The 15949-nt window shown below is 59.1% G+C and overlaps 1 protein-coding gene across 1 annotated transcript; it reads right to left on the bottom strand.

The window, feature by feature from the left end:
• Nucleotides 1-9502: 9502 nt before the first annotated feature.
• On the bottom strand, nucleotides 9503-13735 carry MSRB1 (methionine sulfoxide reductase B1). The gene is made up of 4 exons (XM_014608439.3): nucleotides 13626-13735; nucleotides 12156-12298; nucleotides 11917-12031; nucleotides 9503-11007 (listed from the first exon to the last, which is right to left on the bottom strand). The coding sequence occupies exons 1-4, from the start codon at nucleotides 13678-13680 to the stop codon at nucleotides 10976-10978; spliced, it is 345 nt and encodes a 114-aa protein (XP_014463925.2). The 5' UTR covers nucleotides 13681-13735; the 3' UTR covers nucleotides 9503-10975.
• Between the last annotated feature and the right edge of the window lie 2214 nt (nucleotides 13736-15949).

Consider the following 15949-nt stretch of genomic DNA (forward strand, 5'->3'; position numbering starts at 1 on the left):
GACCTGAAAAACTCAGTCGTTCGACAAAAGGCCGTGCTGGCCATGCATTTGCCGTGATTTTGCTGCTGGGGCAAAGAAGGTGGGCTACAGAAAGACCTCACCATGGTGTTATTGGAGGCAGGAGACAAACGGTTGGTGCCAGAAGTCGGAGAGATGGCAGGGAGGGAGCACAAACACGCCGGGAGCAATGTGGAGATGGGCAGCGAGCGACGGCTGCCAGCCTGGGGGTCCAGGTGAGCAAGGAAGAAGCCTTTTTGCACCAGGCAGCACACACGTGGCGATTTCCATGCACCTTGCTCAAACGAGATAAGACCATCTTTTCATGGGCCTCCAAGTCTGAGGAGCCCGGGTCCTCTTTTGCAAAAGTGCTTCAGTCTTGGGGATTTTCGATCAGGCTGAAGTCGCTTGGGAGCTTTGGAAACGTTTGTCCAGCATCTCGTTTCCACTTGCTGCAGGCACCGCTCCTCCAGCTGCCGCCAGGAACCGTGTCTGTACGGCGAGGGGAGAACCGTCCCCAGAGCACTCGCCCTCCTCGCCCTCCCATGGACCCTACATGTGCCCGTCACAAAACACACGCCACCTCGGCCGGTGCACCTGGGGACACGGGGCCACCGCTATGCTCCAGAGTGAACACCCACAAAAATGTTATAAAAAGGACAAACCCATCTAAGCATCGATGGGAAAACACTTGTCTGGGAACAGCCACCTCCTCTCCCCATGCATGCGCTCAAGGGAAACCCACACAATAAGTTCAGAGGACAGGCCGGGGTGGGAAGAACAACCCCTAATGTTACTGGGCACTAACCCCCTGGTTTTATGCATCCTCTCTGCTAACTTAAGGCAATAATGACCCCCTTCCCGTTAGAATAGTTTAATTCTTTTTAGGTGATTAGGTTTCTCTCTCTTAACTGCCCTTGACTTGGTCTGTAGCCACTTCCAATAACTTTGCTGTGCTCCACAGGTGTCTGCTTTCCACCCTGGGAGCGATCAGCTTCTTTCCCAGACCTGAAGAAGGGCTTTTCCTGCCTGAAAGCTTGTCTAACATCACTCCCAACTGTATAGTTGGTCCAGTGAAAGGTATCCTGCTTCTCACCTCTACGGGCTTAGACATCTACACATCGCTCACCAGTGCCATAAGGGACGTCCTTCATACTATAAAAATTCATGGGACAAAGGAAAAAAGAATGCAAGAGCCATAATGCAGCTGGTAGTTGTGTCACCGAGTCCATCAGACATGGGCGTGCGGAGGAGAAGTGCCTTGCTTTAGATCTGGCCACAATCTCGGAGAAAACCAGATCCATTGGCCTGCAGTTCCAAGATAGGAAAAAGGGCTGAACTTCTTATCAATCCTAAAAGCTGATCATGAGTGAATCACCCCTGGACAGGGACCTCGTCTAGTCTGCATCAGAAATCGGTCCGTAATGCCCCCGGGGACAAGGCCAGAGCCATCGGCACAAGCTTGCACGAGCAAGAAGTGATTATCCGAAGGACGAGGGTGGAAATCTGGAGCGGCCAAACCTGGCAGTATAATACAAGGTCCACGAGTGCAGGACTCAGAGCTAAAATCAGCTGCTGCACCTGGGAAAAGCAGAGGTTGGGGGGGGATATCTGTTCCAAAGGCGCGTCCATTTGTATAGATCAGGACGAAGATTATTAATAGAAATGATGTGCACTCAGGAATGCAAGACAAGCCCCCAAAGTGAGCCGTAAGTATGACTGATTAACAAATAAACCCTCACTAATTGCTTAAAAAGTCGAATCTCAGCAGCTGAGGAGGGGAAAAAAATCAAATAATAAAAGATTTAAATTTTCCTTGGGCTAAACATTTTTCCAGCCAGCTCAGACTTGTGCTGAATGCTCCCAGTCATTATCTCCCTAATTAGTGCATGCCGCAAAGTGAAAACAAATTTCAGCACCTCGTGGCTCCGAGACTGGCTGGAGCGAAGCACCCCCGCGAAGCGGGTCGCCGCCCCGACTCCCGGTAGGGGGGCGAGTCCTTCGGGGTGCGAGGCAGCCCCGAATCAAGATGGATGAAGATATTATCAGGCAACCACGTGAAATAAGCCTTTAATTTTATCCAGCTGGCGGCGGGGTTGCTCTCGTGACAGGTGTGCTCCCGGGAGGGTTGGGAGCCGCGGTTTGGAGCGGGGAAACGGCCTTCTGTCTAATTACTCTCGTTTCTGCATGTCAGTGAAAAGCGGAGGAATGCCGTGAATTTTATTTTGGGTCATTGGGGGGATGGGGAGAAAAATAGCAGCGGCCCCTTGTTGCGTGTTTAGGGCCTGACGTGCAATTAAAACAGCTCTCAGCGAACTGTCTGATGGCGCGGAGGGAAGTGCAGGTAGCCGCCTTCACGCAGCTGTGCTCGATGCGGGAGACTGATGGCCAGGGAGACACCATCTTCTCAGCCTTGAATGGGCTCAAGTAGTTAGAGGATGAAGCGTCCTCTGTGCTGCGGGCAGGCCGACCCCAGCGAGAGTCTACAAATGCCTCCAGGTGCGAGGATCTCCGCTTTGCAATTTATAGAAGCCTAAAAAATTCAGGTTGGAGGGACCGCAGGAGGTCACATCCAGTCTGACCCCCTGCTCCAAGCAGGACCAGCCCCAGCTCCATCGTCCCAGACAGGGTTTTGTCTACCCGGGTCTTCAACACCTCCAAGGATGGAGATGCCACCACCTCTCTGGGTAACCTCGTCCAGTGCTTCACCACCCTCCTAGTGAAAGGGGTTTTCTTCATAGCACACCTTCCTGCAACTGGAGACCATTGCTCCTTGCTCGGTCACCTGCCCCCGTGGAGAAGAATTGATGGCCACGAGGGACTGCTCTCAGGCTTTCCCCCTCGCTTGTCCTTCGGCCTTTGGGCTCAGGGCAAGTGAGACCAGGGGGTGTCTGACCTCCAAGACCTCCGGGCTTGGGGCTGGCACTTGGGAGTATCCAAAGCCCCAGGCTGATGAGCCCGGGAGGGAGGAGACCCACCGCTGGTAGTGCCATGCAGACTCGAACAATTGAGCTCTGCTCGGCCACAATTTGGAACTGAATTCAAAAATGATTTGGCCTAAAAATAAAGTTAAAAGAAACCCCCCCCAAAAAGATGCTGGCAACTGAACCACGGTGGGTGCAGCTCTCAGCGCAGGGTGCTGGGAGACACGGTGTTACCTTGCAGCATGGTGGGGAGAAGGTATGTTCACGCTAAGCCCAGTGCAGCTCCGCAGATGTGTTTGCTTCATGAGACTGTGCTCGGGCAGGGGCAGCTGGCCTCCACGTCAGCTTGCAGCAGGATCAGGCCTGGCTATTAAATGGAGCAAACAGGGCAGAATTGCCTCCCTGGGCCAAGCTGCCAGGTCCTGAGGGTGGAAACCAGCCAGACAAGCCTCAGCCACAAACTCACCAGCTGCAGACTTTCTAGCATTGCCAAAACGTTGCTGCACCGCCTACCATCTCACGCAGCATCGGCTGACACGGGATCCTCCGCACGGGCATCTCATCACTACGACTCCCTTTCTCCCCCAACAGAGTCACTAGGAAGTCCCCAAATGTCTCCAGACCCAGCGACAAAGTCACCCAGCTGGGCGCGCAGGGCAGGCTCTGCCGTGGCAATGCTGCCGTTGGAGTTTCAGGGCACAATAAGGGTGGAAGATGGCCAGGGAGTTATAAGTCAAATTAAAATCGCGCCTGCTTTGCTCACCCATGAGCCGGTTCTTCAATCAGGGCAGCTCAGGATGTGTCGCCTTGATCAGATCAGCTGGTTGGGGTGACGCCGGCGGTGCAGGAACCCTGCTCTGTTTGCGGCCTGTTTTCCACCCCCTCCGGGAGCATCCAGCTGCTTTCCGCGATCTCGTCTCTCGGGAACAAAAGGACCGTCCCGACCTTGCTCTTGACCTGCCTGGTTCAGATGCCTTGAAACACCCGGGCGGGTTTTCAAAGCCGTCCCATCAATCCGCCACTCAAAGCCGGTGGCCGGGAGAGGATGCTAATCTGATGTACCACTAATGCTGACAATTTGCAGGCGTTCGTGAGCGAGTGTCTCCGTGCAGTCGCGACGGGAAGGTTCAACGCGAGGAAACGTCACGCGCCCACAGCCACGAGATTGGGAACGCTGGAATCGGGACCGTCACCGCTGTGCCGGGGCTGGGAGCCCCTCGCTCGAGGTCGGACGCCCGGTGCAAGGGGGACCTAATGAATACCGCTCACCACCGTGCACAATCGTTACGTCGCCTCGAAGCCTCTCAGTCCTGAGAGAGACAGCGGGCGACAGGACCAGGCCCCGACTCAAGGCAAACAACGCGACATGTTAACAGCCGGGGAAAAACTTGAAGGATTCCCACCGGGGACGAGTAATGAGCTCCCGAACAGGACGAGGAGGGTGGGGGTCCCTGCCGACCGTGGAACAATGTTGTGCTTTGTTCCCAGCGCTGCGTGTGTTTACATCGTTTATTGGTACCAAATGCACGGAAACGATGGCCGGTTCTTCCACGGGACGTGGCTCCAGGTCGGGGCTGCAGTGACACCGGTGGGAATTCAGAGTGAAGCCGGAGGGGCCGGGCGAGGCAGGCCGGGTCCCCCCTACCAGGCACAGCCCTGGTGCGAGAGATGGCCTGGCTCTACCCGGTCGGGTGCCCTGGTGCTGGGGGCTGTGCAAGGACAGCACAGAGACCCCAAATTGCTACCGATCTAACTCCGATGCAATGGAGGTTGGGGTCTCCTTTCAGCACAGGTCCCCTGCCACTCCCATCGCGGGCTTGGCACGTTACCTGCATGTGGCAGGTAACCAAAATCCCAGGCAGCAAAGGGACGCAGCTGGCCAGGAGCTGCTCCAGATCACCTGCCCCCCAGCTCTGCGACCAGGATCCAGGTGAAGCAGCCACAGGGAGCATTGCCCCCCGCTGTGCTCTCCGGCCAGGGGGTGATTAACACTAAATACCCTGGAAATCAATGATGATCTGCAGTGATGGGAGAGTGCCTCCATCCTGGACGGTCCTTCCCATGCCCATACAGGCACCCTCCCCCTTTCCAGGCTCTGGGCCTAGGCTGCCACGTGCCAAACCACCACCTGCCCTCCAAGCACTGCTCTCGCAGCTGGGGCGGGTGTTCATGATGACCCAGGTGCTTTCTGCCGGCACCGTGCACTGCCACCAACTCCTGGTCCTTACTCGGATGCTGGCCGAGACATAAAAGACCACTGGATCTCAGCACCGGCTTTGATCCCTTCTCTCCCAGGTGGTAAACCAGGAGAGGACGTTCCCCATAACGATCTTGCTCCGATACCTCCATGGGGCCGTGCACATGAGCTGGAGGGAGGGGGAATTTGGACTGAAAAGCAAACCTGCCCAGAGGAACAATGAACCTGGCTGATTGCTGGCCCCGTTCTAGCTAGGACCTGGGAAAGGAGAAGTCGAAGGGCCGGTGGCTCGGGGTGAATCTGCTTGGCCCCACTCCTTGCCCAGCTGAGGATGTCTCCTCTGTATTCAGAGGCACAAGAGGAAGCGCGTTACCTAGCGTGGCCCGCAGAGCCCATGAACAAACCTGCATCATTACAACCTGCGAAGAGCTGCAGGTTGGTTTGCGCTCTTCTGGTTTCCACCCCCTTACCCAATGCAATTTCTGGTGTTTGTCTCTATTGAGAAAATGAGGCTCCGTCGGCCCTCCCCTCTAACGATCTTGCTTTCTGCTCAAGCCATTTCAGGGGAGATCCGGCTGCTGGATGTCGTGAAGACAAAAAAAAAACCCCCAGCCAGGTCAGAGAAAGGCTACCCGGGAGGACATGAATGATGCTTCAGACCACTGGAGAAGTTTACCCAGGCCTGGCAACATAATTCAATTTCTGTCCTCAGCGCCCTGTACCTCGCCGGGTTCACGGGGCTGAGGTGAGGTCTCCTTGGCTCCAATAAGCAAAATAATCTTATTACATTAGAGCAGTCGTTCATCTAATAACGACGGGCTGAATGGTGGCGGTGGGAGGGTGGGGGAGGCACAGGACACAGCAACACCAGCCTCATCGTGGCCCTTCATGGGCCACGACACCCATGTGAAGCATAGGACCAGAGCGGGGTGGGTGTTCGCACCTGACATGGTGCCCGTCACCGGGGCATCTGGGCACCCTGCAAAGCCCGAGTCACTTGAGCCGGTCAGCAAGACACCCTGCGCCCTTCTGCCCTGCTGTCTGCTGCTTTGCGGGGCAGCCAAGAGCTCATCCTGTGCAGGGCAGAGTAGCCCCGGGCCACGGAGAGGTGCTGAGACCCTCCCAGGAGGGATCCTGTGCTTCTCAGGATCGGGCCTGCAGAACTGGGCAAGGAAAGGCTCCTAATGACGGAAGTGTTTGCAAGCCCTAGTGAACCAGACCCAGGTCCTGAGCTGGCTCTCCTGTGCGGTCTGCCACGTCCCTGCAAGAAGAAATCTTGGGGCAGTCCTGCTGGCTGCAGCTCCGGGAGCTGCTCCCCAGGGTCTCAAGGCCTGGTGGGATCGGCGTGCACCCCTCGGTGAGCCCCGTCACTCCGTGCCTTCCCCTTGGGAGCGGTCGCAGCCGATGCACCCAGCTGCCTGCCCAGCCAGGACTTGTTAGCCAGGGTTTTGGCGCTGGGGTGTGTTCTCCGATGCCCAGCACAGAAGCTAGCAGCGATTCATAGGACCATTGCATTAAACCGCTGCACAGAGCCGGGAAGAACTGGTGCTTGCACAAGGGACGAGAGGGGAAAGCCGCAGACTCGCCAGCTCCGGCTGAGATCCAGGCTTAGAGCTGGAGTCCGCCTGCCCTTCGCTTATGGAAGAGCCCCGAGTGCGGCCTGCGGGCAGCAGTGCCAGGACAGCAGGAAGGGAGCCCGGCTTTTCATCCCAGAGCCCAGCGAGGCGGAGAGGATGCTATAGCAGGGCCAGGCAGGGAGCGAGCCCAATCCATGTCAGCAGACCCCCGCCAACCATGCACCAGGGAGCCCAGTGTCCTCAGGCCCTGGTGACCTGTGCTCACTGCCTTCAAGGTTGCCAGCGAGCGAGCAGCAGCGCACCAGGGGCATCAGCTCCTCCTGCTCAGGACACCCATGCAACAGCCAGGGCTTGTAAAGCAGCAGCTTGCTTTTTGGGAGCAAACCAAGCAGTTTGGCGAGGCTGCCATGCCGCCTAGCGTCAGGTTTGGGGTGCTACAGATGAACCATGATGTCCCACATGCAGGCCTTTCTGGAGCTGTTACTCTGAACTGGGTGTATTGGGGCCGTCCCAGACAAGGACCGCAGCCCTGTTGTGCCAGGATGTTCAGATAAGGACCGGACGGATGCTCCTGGCCCTGACGCCTGCAGCCTGCAGTGAGGTCTCAGCTTTAATACTGCTGAATTGATCCTGAGCCCTGGAACCAAGCCGTGCCACGGTCATGCCCCACATCATCTCCTGCAACGGCCCCCGCTCTCGGGTGCGGGCTCCCTGCATGCAGCGTGGACAATGCCCTTCCACCCAACCTTGTACCCTCGTGCCATCCCCACGGGACCCTTTTGCTCCAGCCCTGTGCTCTCCCACCCCCACAAACTCTGCCAAGGCAGACGTCTCCGTTCTGACCTCCCTGCGTCCTGACCAGCAATGCTGCCGTGACGTGCCAGCCCTGCCCGCCGGCGCCAGGCTGTTTAGGGGCGAGTGCGAGAAGAGGAAGGGGCTCTTGCAGCTTCCACTGCTGCAAGCACTTTTGCAATGGCAACACGTCTCCTCCTCCTGCTGAAGGAAAGGAGAAGTGGGGCATGCCGGAGGCTCCACCGTGCTCTCATCCCCGGGGAACCCTGCAGCAAATGCCATGTTTGCAAGGCCCTGCCAGAGCCTCCTTCATGAGCTGGAAAGACCATTCGCGCCTGCTCCAGGCTGAGCTGGGCACCAAAAGTCTCGTGCAAAGGGAAGTGGGAGTTGTTTCTAAGAAAGGATGTAGGAGGAAGGTGGCTGCCAGTGCTTGGGGCCGGCTGGGCTGGAACAGAGCCTTGGCGTGAAGCCAGGCGCAGAACGGATAAAGACTGACCAGAGCCCAGCCCAGCCTGACACTTCTCCCCTTTGCCCACCTCCAGCTCCTCCTTTCCTTCCTTGCCATCCTGTTGTGAGACCACGCTGCTCACGTGGATTGATGGGACGAACCAGACTCCTAGCTTGCACGATGCCCGGCCTCTCGAGTGCCCAGGACTTCAGCACCGTGGTGCCGAGCCCTGGAGCCTTGTGCTCCAGGAAGAGGAGAGGTGTCTGAGCCAGCTCTGAGCAGGCTCTTCTGGGGGGGCATTAACGGCATGAGACAGAGCTGGCCCAGGGCTTGGGCCGGCGGGGAGCGGGGGCCTTAGGGAGAAGGCAGCCAGGCACTGCTGAGCTGCCTGGCTCCTGGGATGAGCAAATCAAAGGCTGAGCAGCTTGGACCTGCCACAGAGCCCTGGAGGAGCAGCTTCTGCAACGGAGCCAGGATCGACGTTACGTGCTTAATGCATCCGGTTACAATCGGGGCACTGGTCTCGGCTGCGGGGAAGCAGTGCCCAGCAAGAGCAAGAGCGCAAGCGTGCTGAAGAGTGCAAAGGGCAGGTGGAAGGGGGAGGCAGATTTCACGCTACCAGAGGCACAAGGCAAAGTCCAGCTCTACTGCACGAGGTAGCCGAGAGATGAGAAGTGCTGGGCAGAAACCTATATCCACGCCTGATCCCTAGGACCGAACGTGGTTGCTGCGATGGACGGGCAGCAGGCCCGGGCACTGCCTGCGCTCCTAGTTCTGTTCTCGTCTTTTAATGCACTTGCTCCTAAGGAAACTGGGCACACGCGCATGTGTGCAAGTACACGCACACACGCATGCATACATTGTCCTTCCTGGAAACCTCTCCTACGCGCCCACCCAGAGCTCAGCAGCAGACAAAACACTTCTGAACCGGCGCAGGATCCTCTTGCAGCGCACAACTCGGCCGTTACAGGTCCAGCGTCTCACCTTGCAAATGGCTCTTCACCGGCAGAGGTCTTTGGATTCGGCCCTGCCGTCCGACTGAGACGCACCAGCTCAGCTCCCTCTTTGCCTTCATAAACCCGCAGCCAGCCCCAAGCATAAAAATGACCCTGGGATAAATCAGCTTGAACGTTAAAGAAAGGGAACATAAAGCTTTGGCCCAGAAAAGGAAGACAGACCAGAGACTCGGAGAACCGGCCAGTTGCTGCTTGACACGGGAGGTGCCCCAGCGTGCTAGTGAGGGGAGCCTGTCTGAAGTCCCAAACACACAACCAGCTTTAGATAGACTTGTCCTCCAAAACGTATTTGAAGCTGGAGCTTGTGCTAGGTGCTGCACAAAGTCAGAGGAAAACGGGGCCCACCAAGCTCACAACATGTCAGACACGTGGCTCTGAAGTGTCCGGTGCATTTTTGGGGCCAGCTGAGAAATATGTTTTCTACCTCCTGATTTATAAAGTTAGTATGCTAAGACCAAGAAAACAGGATAATAAACCTGGAGCTCACAACACGCGCCCTGCACCCCGGGGGCTCCCAGCAGGACGGCTCTGACAAACAAGCTGGTTCTCCATCAGAGGAAATCAACAGTTTATTATCAGGTCAACATTTACAGAGGCGAGTGCAAAAGCCGCAGCAAACACCAGGTGCTCGGAGGGGCAGGCCCCCCTGCCAGCTGCATCTCGGCAGATGCCACGGTGTGAAGAGCTGGTGAAGTGCCCCTGAGTACAGATGGACCGTAACACCGCTGGCCCCATGGCGGGTTCCTTCCTTGCACCGCTCGCAAGGCCTTGTGGCTGCGTCCCCAGATAGAAAGGGCACCAGTGGCTAGAGGCAGGGCTCCCATCGTGCCTGCCTGCTGGAGCTTGGAGCCCACGTCCTGATCTCATATACCTGCCTGAACCCGCACACCTGAAGCCAAGGGGGGTTTTGCCTGCAGGACTGGGGCACAAATGCACCACGTCTGCTGGACTCCGGACTCAGAGAGGACAGAGCAGCTGCAGCCTCTCCAAAGAGGCAATGCAGGAGACTTGGACAAGAGAGCTGAACCCCCTTGTGCGTTTAGAGTGGCTGTGTTGTGGAGACCACGAAGGCCTGATGTGAGACCCCGGCCCTGGGGAAAGGCAGCAGGACCCAGGCACTGCACTCTGGGGAATCAGTGTTGTAGCCCTTTGGTATCAAGAGGTAACGTGAACACAGGGTTCAAAGCCTGAGTGATGTGCACTGTAGCCAAGCCGGCCAAAGCCAGTGGAAATCGGCTGTCGCGCTTGCTAATGCCGATGGGGTGAGGCGAGAATAAGCCCAGTGCAAGACAGGCCCCAGCCAGACCAAGAACCTGAATCAGGCTGTGAAATCATTTCTATTCTGTGCAAATCTGAGGACAAGCCTGGGCCGTTGTCTGGCCGGATCATATAACCATCCTCGCCCCAGCCCTCCCGGGGGAGTTTACATGGGGCGATTCATACCATGATCCCAGGCCAGAAAACAGCACAGGTGAGCAGGGCCAGGCTCTCCCCTCGGGGAAACCCAGTGCGGCCCTTGCCTGCCCCAGGGCACTGGCTGGATTTCCCGAGGGGGGAACCGTTCGGAGCCCAGCGCCTGCTTCTGCTCCACTGCGGAGGTAAGGGTGAAACCCTGGCTCCAGGGAAGCCAACGCTGAGGTCAGCGGGGCCAGAGTTTCAGCCACACTTCCTACCTACAATGGAGAGGCGACGGCATTCAGCAGTGGGTACCTGGCCCTGGCTGGGGCTGGGGATGTGACAGCACTGGAAGTAGGACCAGCCTGATAACAGTGCCAGCGGCGGCTCCCCCGCATCCAGCCTGGGTCGTGGCGTCGGTGCTCTCCCAGCCCATGAGCCAGTGCCCAGCCTCCAGAGACTGGTACGGGTCTGCGCTGGGAAGTACCGCGCTGGAGAAGCCTGCAGGTCCTCCCGTCAGCAGATCCTCACCTGCTCCGGAAACACCGTCACGGCCACCCGTCCCGCGCTGCCAGCGCAGGACGAGACACGCCGCAGGGAGGAGCAGTGCACGAAGTATGGCAGCTCGCTTACTTCCCCGTCAGCCCCTGGTCTGCTTTGGCTGCAAAACAAAGAGAAACTCAGGGTCAGCCTGTTCAGAGCTGCTCTCACTAGCCTCGTGCACCCACAGCTCCTATTTCCCAAGCACCACGGGGTTGGGGCCAGAAGCTGGACTGGGATCACGTGCTCTGGGCTTGTCCCCGGAGCCGTCGACCGAGGAAAACCCCATGGTTCGAGGAAGCCGTCAGCTTCTCAGCTTCCTCATCTGCAAGGCAGAGGGGGAGGGGAGGCAGTATTCATGTCTCTCCTACAGCTTCTGCGACACTTAATTATCCCGGGCAGTGCCATGTTAGAAGGCGGCAGAGAGCTAAAATGAACGAGCCAACTCTGGTAGCCGCCGTTCGCGGGCCTGCAAGTTCACAGCCCCGCTCTTTACACAAACACCCAGCCATTCAGCTCCTCCATCGCTGGGGGACAGCAAAACCTCCACGAGGCAGCTCCCTCCCTCCCCGGGCGCCCCTGCCTCTGCTCCTTGGAAACTCAAAGGGGTTTTGCTCTCAAACCTTCGAGCCTGGAAGGCAGGTCTGGGATCCCTGAAGCCCGTCGGGGTCCTTGTCAGGGGAGCTGAATGGGTCAAAATAAAACCCACTCCCTGCACCCAGCTCCGGGATCCTTTATGGCCACCGTGGTCGTTTGTGGTGTGGGACTGAGAGCCGCCGCAATCCTGGGCTACAGCTGACCCTCACTGAGCACGAGGAAGAGAGGGAAGTTCGGAAAAAGAGCACCACAGCCAAGGCAGGCCTGGAGGAAGCACTGCTCTCAGGGGTCTGGGCTGGGATTGTGCACCAGCCCTGGAGACAGACACCCCAAAACCAGAAGACGGACCAGTCCCTTCCTCACCCCGCAACAGCCCCTGGAGCCACGAGCCGAACCGGGCAGCCAGGGAGCCGGGCACGGGGGAAGCCCTCACCTTTGGGGATGAACTTCAGCGAGCTGCTGAATATTCAGAAGCGGGACTGCCCCTTCTTCGGCCCGTCGTTGAGGAACTCGTGGCCCAGGCCATTGCCGCACTTGCCGCACGATACCTGGAAGAGAGGACAGCGGTGAGCGCAGGGACGTACCTGTCCGGCCACCCTTTCCAGCCAGGGTCTGGGCCGCAGAGGGAACGCGGGGACCTTCGCTGCCAAGCCAGCAAGACTTCGTGCCCACCTTCAGGGCGCCCGGACGCTCCTCGTACTTGGACACGCTGTCGGCATGGACCGTCTTGGTGAACGCTGGCCACGGCGACGAGTGCTCGAACTTGGCCTGGCTGGAGAAGAGCTCGTAGCCGCACTTGGAGCACACGTAGATGCCTGGGAAGGGGGGAGCAGGCAGGTTAACTGGGCTTTCACGGCGCCTCCGCCCCAGCCTGGATCTGGGCCGGCCACATCAAAGCGTGCTGGATGTTGTCGGGGGGAGTTTGCAGAGCTCACAGGCCTCCACTGAAGGGGTTGGGGGGAATCCCACTTTGCCCCCTCACAGCACAGGACCTCTGACACGTGGTTTTTAGTCCTCTTGCATGCACACACGTGTACAATCCTGCTGTCCTGGTAGGCACCACGTCCCAGCCCTGCCTGGGTGTCCCACCCCTGCTGCTGGACCCATCTCCAGCTGGGCTCTTGCAGCTGATTGACCCCCCCATATTACCAGGCTCCTATGTGGGGGGACAGACACCCCTATGGACAGCCCAGGCCAACCCTGACTGCACTGGGAGGCAGGGGCAACCATAGGCAGTGGGGTCCTATGCGAGGGCAGGAGCACCCTATAGACAGCAAGGTCCCTCCAGGAGAAGCAGGAGCACCCTATAAGCAGAAAGGTCCCTACAGAAGAAGGGGCACATGATAAGCAGTGAGGTCCCTATGGGGGAGCAGCTGGCACCCTACAGACACTGGATGTTGTCTATAGGGTTAGGGTTGGTTGATTAGGGTTGGGTTAGGTTAGGTTAGGGTCCCCATGGGAGGCAGGGGCACCCTATAGGCAGTGCAGTTCCTATGGGGGCACCCTATAAGGGAGCATAGACACCCTAGAAGCAATAAGGTCCCTACAGGGGAAGCTGGGGCGCTGTACAGGCAGCAGGGTCCCTGTGGGGCAGGGGCACCCTACAGACAGCGGATGTTGTCTATAGGGGTCACAGACTGTAAGGGGCTGGAAGGGACCTCGCAAGATCATGGGGTCCAGCCCGCCCTGTGCTAGGCAGGAAAGACAACTGGGGGTCAGGGATGGGGTAGGGGTAGGGGCAGGGTTAGGGGCAGGGTTAGGGATGCGGTAGGGGTAGGGGTAAGGGCAGGATTAGGGGCAGGGGTAGTAATGGAGTAGGGGTAGGGGTAGGAGCAGGGGCAGGATTAGGGATGCGGTAGGGGTAAGGGCAGGATTAGGGGCAGGGATAGTGATGGAGTAGGGGTATGGGTAGGAGCAGGGGCAGGATTAGGGGCAGTGGTAGGGGCAGGGTTAGGGATGGGGTAGTATTGGGGTAGGGATGGGGAAGGGGTAGGATTAGGGGCAGGGGTAGGTATGGGGTAGGGGCAGGGATAGTAATGGGGTAGAGGCAGGGTCCCGACGGGGGGAGCACGGAGACGGGCGAGGCAGCGGGGTGGGTGCAGTGGCAGCGGGGCCCCGGGGCAGCCGCCCCCCGGCGCTCACCCGGGTCGAAGAGGCCGGCGTAGCGCTCGGCGCCGCGGAAGGCGCAGAAGGACATGGCCGCTCCCGGCAGCTCCCTGTCCGGGCCGGCCGCGCCGCGCGCTCCCCGCGGCCGCCAGGGGGCGCTGCCGGACAAGGCGGCGCAGGCAGGCGGGCGGGCGGGCGGCGCTGACCTCGACTTGCCGCGCTGCAGCCTGAGCCCGTTGCTGCTCGCGCTGTCGCCCCCCGCCGTGCTGAGCACAGCCCCGCGTAGCCTCCCCTGCAGCTGCCACATGCCCGGCTCCGGCTTCTCCTCCGCAGACTCAATCAGCCCAGCTCCCTGCGCCTCTGCTCGCAGCGGTGTCCCCAGCGCCGAGCCATTGTCCGTGCCAGGGTGTCCCCGTCTTTTCTGTGGCTGCGCCCGGTTCCTGCCCTTCCCAGCCCTCGCACGAGTTCGGAGCGACTGGAGCAAACCCTGGCCCCGAAGCCCGGTCTCTTCCTCGAGCCAGGCTGGATCTCCTTCCAGACGAGCCGCCCCGGGGTTTCGTCTCCTGTGCAACGTGCTCCCGTCTCGTCTGTAAGATGTGACAGGCGTGTGGCACCCGCAAGCCACTTGCCACGCTGCCCGGCCGTGACACTGTTATAGTCCTCTGGCGTCTCAGACGTGCTGCCCTGCTCCGGGGCTGTTCCTCTCCCAGGGGCTGGCTGAAGACCAGTCATGCCTGCCCCCTCCACCCGGGGAAGTGGGGGTCACAGCAGGTCTCGGGGACCTTGTTCTGCTTATGATTGATGTGAATTGTTGCCGGGCCTCAAGACGTGTCCGTGGCGCTGCATCGGCAGTGACAGCCCTCTGGACAGATGGAGCGTGCAAGCGATGAGCCCGGGGAGGCTGCGGCCCGGTGCACACGCAGGCAGTGCAAAGGGACAACGTGACCCCAGGTCTCTCGAGTTCCTGCCAGCTTCTGCGCTTGCAAAGCTGGGCCTGGTGCAGAAATCAGTAGCCGCAGCACCGCGGGGTGTCGTGGGGAAGAGAGAGCTCGATCGAGCAGAGCGCTGCAGGGCTGCGACGGAGCGAAGGCTGCAGCTCGGGCCAGACCTTCCTCGCCCGCCCCGCCAGGACACGGTCAGAGCAAGTGGGCATCGCACCCTGCCCTGCGACCTGGATGGAGTCTGTCCGGCCTGCCCTACGCAGCATCCCAGAGCTCAGAGCAGTACCTTCAATCTGCCTCCCACACCGGTTTTAATCTGCCTCCCACACTGGTTTCAATCTGCCTCCCACACCGGTTTTAATCTGCCTCCCACACCGGTTTCAATCTGCCTCCCACACCAGTTTTAATCTGCTTCCCACACCGGTTTCAATCTACCTCCCACACCAGTTTCCCCCAGATCGCTGGCTCCACGGGCTCCGGTGCTGCAGCGAGGAGGCAGGCTGCCTCCACCCGAGCCTGTGCTTGTCTCCAGCAGCACATGTCAGCACTTGGCCCGATCTTATTGCTGGTGCTTCCCTGAGCCCTCTGCCTCCCTCCTTCCTAGGGGCTTTATGTTCCAAGATCCAAAATATTCCATTAGCTCCCCTGGCAGCAGCACTTTAAATCCCTGGCAGAAGCAGCATCGCCTCCCCCTCAAACTCCCCGAGCTGAACCACACACAGCCCTGAGCGTGCAGGGAATGGCTACGACGTGCATGTTGCACGGGGATAATGCAGGCGCCGGGCAGACGTTCCCACTGTCCCTCCTTGACCCCACAGAAAGTGTCTCAGCCACCCCAGGCTGCGGGGCGATGCCTTTGCTTTCTGATGTCCTCTGAGAGCGAACTGCCATCTGCCTCGTGAGCCCTCTGCTGATGCTGCCGGGAGGTCCATGGTGAAAGGGGGGTGATTACAGCTGATGGGTGGACAGGCACCAAGTGGGATCCCTCAGACCAAAGCCAGTTTCTTGTCTCCGGGACTGGGAGATGGAGCCGCAGTCTCGTGGCGACAGCCCCGTCGTGCTACAGAAGCGGTTATCCTGAACGGATCAGGACCACGTCTCCCACGGCTCACGTTGGGGCATTTCACAAGTGGTCTAAGTGCTTGTTTCCTACCCCGTCCCTCAGGGTGAAACTCCTGGCATCTCCGCAGCCGGTCACTGCCACTCGCCGAGCACGCGCTGGCCCCAGAGAGGTCCTGCTGAGGCCGAAGCTTTGTCTTCCTCCACAATGGACACGTTGGATCTCCGCGTTCTTGCACATTTGCAAGGTGCTGTTTTGGAGCTGTTCATCCTCCTCCTCTTTAGCAAAGCAAGCATCGCCTGCTCCATTTTCTGGAGGTAACGGGGCAGGTCCCTGCCTCTCTATGACCTCTGCAGCTT

Source organism: Alligator mississippiensis, chromosome 13, assembly GCF_030867095.1.
Source record: "Alligator mississippiensis isolate rAllMis1 chromosome 13, rAllMis1, whole genome shotgun sequence".
Lineage (NCBI taxonomy): Eukaryota > Metazoa > Chordata > Crocodylia > Alligatoridae > Alligator > Alligator mississippiensis.